At 34.1% G+C, this 10,465-nt stretch overlaps 1 protein-coding gene across 2 annotated transcripts in view; it reads left to right on the forward strand.

Annotated features, from left to right (window-relative positions):
* The window catches only part of LOC136986859 (casein kinase II subunit alpha-like), a 48,113-nt gene extending 40,320 nt beyond the window's left edge, over positions 1–7,793 (forward strand). For both annotated transcript variants that reach the window (XM_067284485.1, XM_067284486.1), the window contains exons 8-12: positions 1,426–1,527; positions 1,603–1,703; positions 3,536–3,684; positions 6,962–7,057; positions 7,148–7,793. In XM_067284485.1, the coding sequence (XP_067140586.1) occupies positions 1,426–1,527; positions 1,603–1,703; positions 3,536–3,684; positions 6,962–7,057; positions 7,148–7,227 (528 nt within the window). In that variant the 3' untranslated portion in view covers positions 7,228–7,793. The remainder of the gene's footprint in view (positions 1–1,425; positions 1,528–1,602; positions 1,704–3,535; positions 3,685–6,961; positions 7,058–7,147) is intronic.
* Positions 7,794–10,465: the final 2,672 nt, after the last annotated feature.

Here is a 10,465-nt window from a genome sequence, read left to right on the forward strand (position 1 = left end):
AAGCTGAGAGTTCGTTATATAATAAAGTAGGTTTTCTGAAATTGTGTATTAAGAATCAATTAATCTGTTTTTACTTACATAAATACATTTGTGTATTTAAAATTATATGTATGAGAAGTGTTAATTTCACAGAAGTTTCCCGTGTGTCATCGTTGCAAACAAAATCGCCGTTTTTAAAATTTAAACTTTTCGACCTTTTAGTTCATTTTGTAATCCTTGCAAACAGTGCTGTAAGTTTTCAATTGAAGAGTGCACACACAATATCTGAATTTAAAAATATAATGTCATTTATATTGTGGGTTCCACACATTTAAGAGTATTTTTCTGATGGCGTGGAAAAAAGAAATCAAATAATTTTCTTTTACGAGTATAAGTGGGGACATAATGCAGCCAAAACAGCCCAAAATACCAATAAAAAACTTTCGGTGTAGTTTCTGCAAATGAGCCACCTGAAAATCGGTTTGGAAAATTTCCTTCCGGGAATACAAATCTCAAAAGTCAGAATCGAAGACCATTGTCGAATCGGAACGTCGCCAGACTGTCCGGGAAACCGCAGAAAGATCAAACATACCGGACATTCTTTGACCATTTCTCGATATCTAAACGTGTTAGAGAGAGTCAAAGCTCGACGAATGGGTATCGCACGAACTTGGCAAGAGAGATAGGAAGCATCATTTGGGGATTTACAGTTCTTTAATTATTCTTCACAAAAATGAAAGTATTCAAATGAAATTCTTCCCATTCACCTTATTCTCCAGACTTTTTGCCAACAGACTATCACTTTTTTTATATGTTTGGATAGTCTTTTGGCAAGGAAAGTCTTCCGGGAAGAGGATGCAATAAAAGTACCTTTAATGACTTTTTGGCTTTTCACTCTCGTGATTTCTATCAAATTGCATTGGGAAAAGTGTATTAATGTTGGAGACAATTTGATTGAAGTTTTAAATTAATAAATGCTCAGTCAGAAGTAAAAAATCTGCCGTTTCATTTACAACCTAATAATATTGCTTACGTAATCACCATAGTTTCAAAATTGTAATAAACGAGTATACAAACTGAACTGAGATAGATAAATGATTAATTTTTGGAAAATACACTCCATTTGTATTTAACTAAACAAATAAATAATAATGAAAAACTTAAATATATGGAGATGCATCCTGCATGAAGTTGAGTGGTGACTCATGGATTTGAAAAATAACAATAACCTGTTAATTTAATTGCATTTGAAATCATTTAAAATTTATCAGGGTGTTAATTTTCACATGACAAATGGACTGGAAATTGTCTGTTAAATCAAAGTTTTCTCAAATAATAAGAATTGTGTTTAGGGTTTATTGATATTAAATTATTATTAATATAAATATAGTATTAAAACAACATTTTTACATATTGTTTGACTGACTATGCTTATTTCATTTCAAGATGTACGATTATTCTTTGGATATGTGGAGTTTTGGATGCATGCTCGCGAGCATGATCTTTCGTAAAGAACCTTTTTTCCATGGGCACGATAACTATGACCAGGTAACTTTATTTGGAAAACTTTAAAATCACGCGATAAACTTTATTAAAACTAATTTTTTAAAATGAAAATTCCAGCTTGTTCGTATTGCTAAAGTATTGGGAACCGAAGAGTTGTTTGTTTATCTTGACAAATACCAAATTATACTTGATCCAAGATTCAACGATATACTTGGAAGGTAAGTATACCAGTTAAAAAAGTGTTCTTTTTTTGAAAAAAAATGTTAAAAATAGAATCTGCATTAGTTTTGTTGATCGTAGTTCTTTTGGTATGCATAAAATATACGAATTGTTTCATGTGTATCGACCGAACAATGCATTGTACTCGACTCCGGAATTTTAAAGTTCAATGGCCTTTTTGGTAACTCGCGGTGGCCTTGTCTAAGATTCGTCAAAGAATCTGCGTCCTTTGCTTAGTAAATAGACTAGTTCCTGCTACTGCGCATTTTTACAGACCTCGCAGTCGAGATTTGCGAGACAAGATGTTTCGCGAATCGCTGTAAGATGTTTGAATAATTTAGCTGTTTTATTACGCATTTTTAAAATGTAGATTTAGTACGTGATGATAAAAATACTGTTGTTTAAATCAGTGTTGTCCAACCGAAATTGTTTACTGGGCCAAAAGTAAAAATACACTGTGCGCCGCACATATTTATATACAACAAAACACATACAATTATACAGTATTCTGTATGTATTTTAATGTGAAATTTGCTTTTCAATTTTTTTACTTAATTTTTTAGTAGTCTTCTTTGAATAATAGTTGCATACAATTCCTAAAGAATAGAAATAATAGACCCCTCTAATAGTAAGTGCATTCTAATAAACGATGCAGTTGCAAACAAAAAAAGCAGCATATGCCATTTATTGTTTACTGGAATAAATACAGTACGATAGTCTCAATAGGCTCTGGCACCCTCCCATCCCATCTTGCAGGTACTTTGAAATTTACAGGACATTTGCATTACTGTGTATCGTTTTATTATAACTTTAATTACTACTTACAATGTATTTGAAACGTTTAGTTATTCATACACTAACAAGGGAAAAATAAGTGCATTATTTCCAAAATCCTGGTTCCAGAATTTATAAATTTACAGTGTGTGTAGTTTCTCACGCTAGTAATTTGTTTGGAATAATTTTAATTCGGAAAGTACGGCATCATGGATTAAAGTGAGTGCCGTCAAGCAACAAATCGTATTAAAATTAAACAGATACCTCTATCGGAAGCGAGACTGTTTGAACGTCTTCGAATACAATGCAATAAATCCTCAGTTTAAGAATAATTGGAGGATGAGCCTGCCTGCTATTGCCATAAATCTAGTAAATTGAGTGTATTTTAAAAATGTACATTGTAATTCATTAATGCACTGTACAGGGACAGTAAGTCCCCACTTAACATTTGTTATAATATTATTGAGGAAAGATACATGTGCATATGTAATCACTTATAATTATCATTGTTGAATTTTCTTTACAAACTGTAAAATCGATTTTACGAGGTGGAAAATAAATGCTGGAAGATTTAAATACGATTAAGTTAGAACAATAACCGAATTAAATCTTGTTTATGTCAATTAGTCAATGGTAAAGTTAATTTTGTTGCATGTCATTTTGTTTATCTTCACTGTTTCTAAGAACCTCTCGACTACATTAAGTGGAGTCTTGCTGTATTAGAATGTTAGTGTATTTAAGTACGAATAAAATTATTATAATATACATTGAGTAATTCATATTCGTTGATTTTTTTTGACGTCTTTTAATGTACTCTATTGGTGAATAGGGAGAGAATCTATAGTTATTTTTTTTTTAGAGAAGAAATCTTTCCGTTAAATCTCGAGTCCATTAAATTGAAGATTGCTGTATTAGCATTTCGTACGATGCTTAAAACAAAATTTGTGTTAGCTTCTCTGCTTTCACTTCAGAATATTTGTCTTATTTGAAAGTTAATTTCTTTACTTTTTACACTGAATTAGTATTAATAAAAAAATACTTGACATGTTTATTTTAGACATTCTCGAAAACGCTGGGAGAGATTTGTGCATAGTGAAAATCAACATCTAGTTAGTCCGGAAGCTTTAGACTTTCTGGACAAACTTCTGCGATATGATCATCAAGAAAGACTTACTGCCAGAGAAGCAATGGAACATCCTTATTTCTGTAAGTACACAAACTATTTTTACCTCTACACATAGAAGTTATTGTCCTTGTCAAGAGGAGAAGATCTATATACCTAGAATAGAATATATCTAGAGCGGCAATGGAGAACCTCTTTTTTAAAGTAAACCTGCTCGGAACCTGCTGGGCCAATTCCAATACACGGCTGTATTGACGAAACTCGACGTATATGCCATCTGTACCTTTGGGAATAGATTTCTGAAAAACAAAAATTATTGGAAATTTTTATCACTAAGAAAGTATAGTGTTTTCTACAGTAATTTGCGTGACATAACGTCATGTAAATTACTGTAGAAAACGATGTGCCTAGACTATAACAGGTAATTAGTTGACGCAGTGAAATCATTTTGTATCAGTTGTCGTCTTTAAAGAAGAAAGAATGCATGCTCTGGGTTTTAATTGATGCTGATGGTTTGCATATTGAATGTGTGGTGTAAAATGAAGTGTAAAGTTAAGTGTAATCGACTTGCAGTTTTTGTTCTTGAAGTTCCATATTTTTGCTTGGTGGCGAAAATTTGAACTACAGTAGAGCATTGATTATCCGAATATTGATCGACCGAAACGTCAATTAACTGAAAGCTTTCCAGTTGGCAAATTTTAAATTTCTGCTAGTGCTGTGTCGCTGCAATCTTTGGCTGTGTCTTGGGCTATTCCAATATTATTTTTGTTGGTGTTTGTGTATTAGCTGGCAGCACTGGCACGACCATGAGAGGTTACTTAAGGACATGCCAGGATTTGAACGAATTTCAACATTGGATAGGTTAACATACAGGGTGTCCCGAAAGTCTTTCCCGATTACAAACATGCAGAAGGCAGAAAATATGACACAGACACACACCTTTTATCTTGAAGTGCAGAACATATTCAAGCTTTTGGGTACACAATAAATTTTGACCTGTGCTTCTTTCGTTGCTCGAAGGATATCCAGGCAATATTCCAATTTCACCCATGTGTTGGTCAGCATATCATGAGGGATGGATGTTATACGACGTCAGTAATTCTGTGCCATAAGGCTGCGATGTTGTTCACTGGTGTTTGGTAAACCTGGTCCTTGACATAACCCCAAAGGAAGAAATCCAGTGGTGTTATGTCTGGTGATTGCGGAGGCCAGTTGATGGGGGACCACCACGCCCGATCCACATCTTGATGCTTTTAACATCTGATGGGTGTCTATGGTATGCCGTCTGGAATTGTCTCTGGACTGTTTTTGGTGACTGTCTTGTGATACCAGAAGACACACTGGGCTTTCTCCTGGTTTGAGTACATGTTGTTTGCAAATGGTGTCCAATTCCGCTGTTGTTAATTCACTGGGTCCTGTAACAAGCAACGTAACAGTGAGTATGTATGTACACACAAAAATTGAATGTTACCTGCACCTCAAGATAAAAGATGTGTCTGTGTCATATTTTCTGCCTTCTGCATGTTTGTAATCGGGGAAAGACTTCTGGGACACCCTGTATTTTTTTTGTATATAATCGGTTATCCGAAAAATCGATTTTCCAAACAACCCCAGACCCAAATTGATTCAGATAATCGATGCTCTATTGCAATTTTTATTCCCAGAAAACTCTTTCCCACAGTTTGAATGGTGCATATGCAAGTTTCATCGGTACGTGTCTGTTAGAACTGGATCCGACGGGGTTGGTTTAATTTTAATCACTCTGTACTTCAAAATAATTTAATAGTACAGTTTGCTTTCAATGAGATGTCTTCAAAGTTACTACAATTTGAAATCGCCTCCAAAATACCTGTATTAACTTTCAAAAACGGAAGTGGAACGCCAATGTTCCGTTTTCGAAAGTTAAGCCTGATGATGGCCTATTGAGTAGGCCGAAAACGGTTCTTTCAATAAAACTATCTCAGCAACAAATGAAGGTGTTGTGTTGTAAATTAGAGTAATAAATTAATATTAAAACTTTCATAATTTGTGCCGTTTATCGGTACAAATTAGGAAATTAAAGTACAATTAATTTGTTTGAAAATTTAAATAGAAGCAGTGACCAAAAATGCTGCTTAAAACGTAAGTGCATTCCTTTTAATATTAATCTTGACGGTTTATGAAAATATAAAATATATTTAAGTTTTTACTTTTGCTTGCCGTAATAATCTACGGGATAATTTGCTCGGGATCGAACACCGTTCGATACATCCAATTACGCAGTTGCATTTGAATAACATATTATGTTAAAATGTCTCGGTCGACTGCTTCGTCGTGGAATAAAGAAATGTTCCGTTCGTTTCTCGTGCTTGGCTTTTCAATTTCACATGCAGGTGTTTTACGTACGTGTTTAGTCCCAAGCAAATCGTCCCGTATCCGAATGCATTAAGATGTTTCTAATTCGGACAGCGGATTCAAATCTAACTTTTTGGCACGGACATTTACGAATGTTTGATTTTAATGGAATTTTTATGTTGGCGAGTGCTCCAAAACCTCGAGATTGATATTGTATTTAATAATTAATGTGCAATGTTAATCACTTACTTAAAATTTCATTATGTTAATTGTATATGCATTTAATTGGTGTTTAAAAATGTTGTTGAAGGACTTTGGGAAAACAAGTTTTCGTAGATACATTATCAACATTTTAAGCATTCTTGGACATGATAAAAAAAATTCTCTTAAAAGCTAGTACTAGTGATTTTTGTTCCAACTCGTCTTTAAGGGGTACCAAAATTATTGACAGATTTAGATGTATTAGAATCCATATTGTGATTCTATCACAGTGGTGTCGGTATCCCCAAAGACGAACTTGAAAGCTGAATAGTGCTACAGTTCAAAAATTAAAAATGAAATCTCTTAAAGAAATGGAGAGAACTCTTAATGTTTTTGAAGACAGGGATTAGTTTGTAATAAGTAGGGGGTATTCACGATCTGTAGCTGTTACCACAATGTCGGCTTTTATGTCGTGAAGAAGTGTTGCTTTCCCTATTTTCTCATCATTAGTCTTCATATTTTAGTGCACATTCCTACTTTTGGTAAACTTCCTCTAAGTAACATTCATTGATTATTCTGGCAAAGGGAGCAGAACCATTTGTAATTTTAAGGAATTCTTTCCACAATTTTTTTAAGACTTCGTCAATTAATAAAGCAGTCCGACGGCGAAATAAAGATCTCAAATTGCTTTGTCGAAATGCACGTTTGCAGTTTGTAGCTTTCGCAGAACGCAGCTCCTCTAAAAGGAGAAACACTTCCCGTCGTGAATACCCCTCACATGTACGTTACACAACTAATTATTAATTGACAATTTTTATTGTTTAGATCCAGTTCCAAAAGACCAACAAACCAGAGTCGTCGAAGGACAGAAGGTGCCTGCTCTCACCAATTTACCACCATCTATGCCTTTAGGCAGCGTTGGTGAGTGAAGATTATATTGATTATAATCGGAGAAAGCGAGGAATTAAGAAAATGATTTTTGATTTTTCTAAAATGTTTTTCCTTCTCTAGCAACAGAAGCACAAAGGTCCAACTCTGGTGCACCTACAATTCCACTTACCACTTCTAATACTGCAACCGTTCAGTCGTAAAACTCTTTAAGTATTCCTAAACATCACTCGTATCTCAGAGAAGCAAACAAAATTATAATTCTCACCCAGAAAAATGGCTTCGCCCATTTTACTCTCAAAGTGATGTGTGGATTTTCTAGAGACTGAAAAAAAAAATTAAAAAAAAATTTGTTGTATGTGAAGAAACTCCATCACTTCTTAGAAGAAAGTGTTTTTTTGATAGCACATCAAAATTAGACATTTATAAAAACTGCCAAGAACTCATTTCGATATTTGTAGTCACATATAAATTAGACAAATGTTTTAAAAAAAAAAAAAATGTCTTTATTGCAAGATCTATGTCTTTTAGTGTTGTGTCCGAAGGTGCTTCTGAACATCTCGATGTACATTTTTTCATTTCAGTCTTCTTTTTTATAGTGTGAAAACAGCAGGTTCACTATTTGTTACGGAAAAAAAACTATAAAGAAAAAAAAGACAAACTTTTGCATTATGAAGGATCTCTTTTTTCTTCCCCATCCCCTCTTGAAAAGTGATTTGTACTTGTTTTTGATCTATTTGCAAAAAATAAACTTGGCATTATGTAGTAATGGAAGTTGCTTAATAATTTGGTTTTTATTTAATAAACTACTTATCGTTTAATTTTTACAATTCAGTGTCGTTTTTATGAGATTCTGCGATAAACGCGGTACAGATGCGGCTTCGAACCGGGCGGTCGGGATCCTGCCGGGGCCGTAGACTACTTGAAAGTAAGTCAAAGGATCGATGGCCTACGTGCGACGTATAGCTTCCAAAATTGGCCCGTCTGGAATTCCGACGACCCTCAAAAATGGTGTAAAATTTAAAACGACCATTTTCTGCTTTACCCGAGATGGCTAAAAGTTTGTAAGATGTGAGAAAATACATTGCACTGACTAATTCCAGTGGATGCAATTGGCATAAGCCTATTGTGTGTTTAACAAGCAATCCGATCAGATGTTCTAATAATTATATCTTGCCAAGGGTCATAGGATATGGTTTCTTTGATCTGTTTCGGTCATCCATTTAGTCCAAAATTTGGGATCCAAACCTCTCATCCAAATCTCCACTTCACAGTCCCTAAATTAGCGAAATCACAAATACTTCAGTCGTACGAAACATTTAAACCGAATTCTTATACAAATGCACATAACCGAAGATGAAAGATTACCCAAAAAACAAAATTGATAAAAGTATACATAAATTTCATATATCATTAGCTTAGAGGGCGATGACCACAGTTTACAACCAATTTTGAACAGTAAAAAGTTGTTATAAATATTCTAAAGCCTTGTAGATGTGCCAAGACTGCTTTTGTAATGCATAGTTAATTCTTGGTGCACTTCTTTTCGAATACCGATGCTCTTTGCAATCTCGCCTTACATAAAACTGATGCTTCAAAGTGTCAAATATCTGCAAATAAAAAAGACCCTGCACAAATCTTAGGGAAGTGGTCTAGGTGGATTTGCCAGATTTTTATATATTGTAGTTCTAGTGGTTCCAATCAAAAGTTTCTATAGGCAATGTCAAAAAAATGGGCAGTTTTTCAGTTATCAACCATCCAAATGCATAATTTGCACACACTGTGATGCCCTAAATCTTTTTTGCTTTAAAATATAAAATGGTACATTCCATTTAGAGTTCCTTTCCTCGTGAGCAGCTCACTCTGCGGACACCATTATAAAGTATCGGCAAAGCGAGCCTCTTGCAAGAGAGGCACTCGTGAAAAGTGTACCGAATATATTAGCATAATGTAAAATGAATGGTGCAAGAATGAAACTTCTCACACAGATTTCTCCACGAGGAAATCTAGTGATGTACCAAACATTTTTATATTTTAAAGCAAAGATTTAAGGCTTCTTTTGTCTCGAACAGTGTCTTTTTTACTTTGTGCCTACAGAGACTCGATTGGGACTGCTAAAACTATAAAATGTCGAAGATTTGGCCAAATCCACCGGGGCCGTTTCCCAAGGTTTGTGATGGTTCCTTAAAGTTTTTTATTGAAAAATGTGGATCAAATTGAAAATGAATTTTCTTTTCCTCCCTTTGCAATACTTTTAACTTATACATTAATTAGATGAAAGTAAGTAAATTTTTTATATTTAAAACCTTTTAGAAATACTTTTTTCAGATAATTTCTAGAAAATGAGTAATGTTTTCACAGTAATTATTGATATTAAATTCTTAATTAGAAACAATAGTTAAATTCTATGAATGTCAAAAATTTAAAGTACTAAATTGCTATGTAAATTTTCGTTCGATGGCAATAATTATGACTAGTTATTTGAAGACACAGTCCTTCCCAAAAAGAGGAACCACCATTTATTAACTTTGTGTTCCAGACATTATCCAAATGGAAGTCTGCCGTAGAGCTCGGAGTTAAAACTTAATATAAATCCCATAATTCTGGGCAGTATGAGTTTGCAAATCGTTTGCATCCTTCGTCCCTGCTGGCTAACTTCGTTGCCGGTCGAGCCAATCGTGGGCCATAAAGATTAGTACCACGTTAGTCGACCGACCGAATACATCCACGCGTCGATTCTCTTATCGATATTTCCTTCTATGCAAAAATTTTATATACATAATTACACTTGTATGACAAGGAAACTAAACTACAAAATGTATAGTGTAGGATCTAAACCAGATTTTTATCTGGCATTCCCTACTGAAAGTACAGATGTATAATTATAGTGTGTGTACACAAATATATATAAAGACTAAATAGAATTAATTACATAATCTGAAGTATTTGATGATACTTAATCACTGTTTGCATGATTATGTTGAGTTTTCCAGCATCATGTTAAGGTATTAAAGTTAATTGCAACAGCAAATTTATAATAATTATGGCATTATGGAATTAATCAGCATACAATTTGCATATTCCTACTTTACTAATTTGCATCCTGTTGGTGTTTCACACGGAAAGCTGTTTTCTTGTTCTACCCACAGAGATTAGTGACCTTTTGGTTGCCAATTTCCTAGGTTTTTTTTTTCGTTATCTTCGGATTTTATCTTATAAGATACATGATATATTGTAAATTCGCTCCTTTAGCGAGCAATTTCTGGCCATTTTAATGTGCTTTGCACGAATCGCGGGCGACAGGGATCATTTTATCTAAAGAACTTGTCATTGTTTCGCGGGAGAGGAAACGTGCCATTGTATTCCTGGAAAGATTGCCATCAAATTGTATATTATTTAAATACAGTCGTAGTAAAGAACGGGCTTTCCATCAATGCGTAC

This window comes from Centruroides vittatus, unplaced genomic scaffold (assembly GCF_030686945.1).
Source record: "Centruroides vittatus isolate TY-2023 unplaced genomic scaffold, ASM3068694v2 scaffold_1209, whole genome shotgun sequence".
Taxonomy (NCBI): domain Eukaryota; kingdom Metazoa; phylum Arthropoda; class Arachnida; order Scorpiones; family Buthidae; genus Centruroides; species Centruroides vittatus.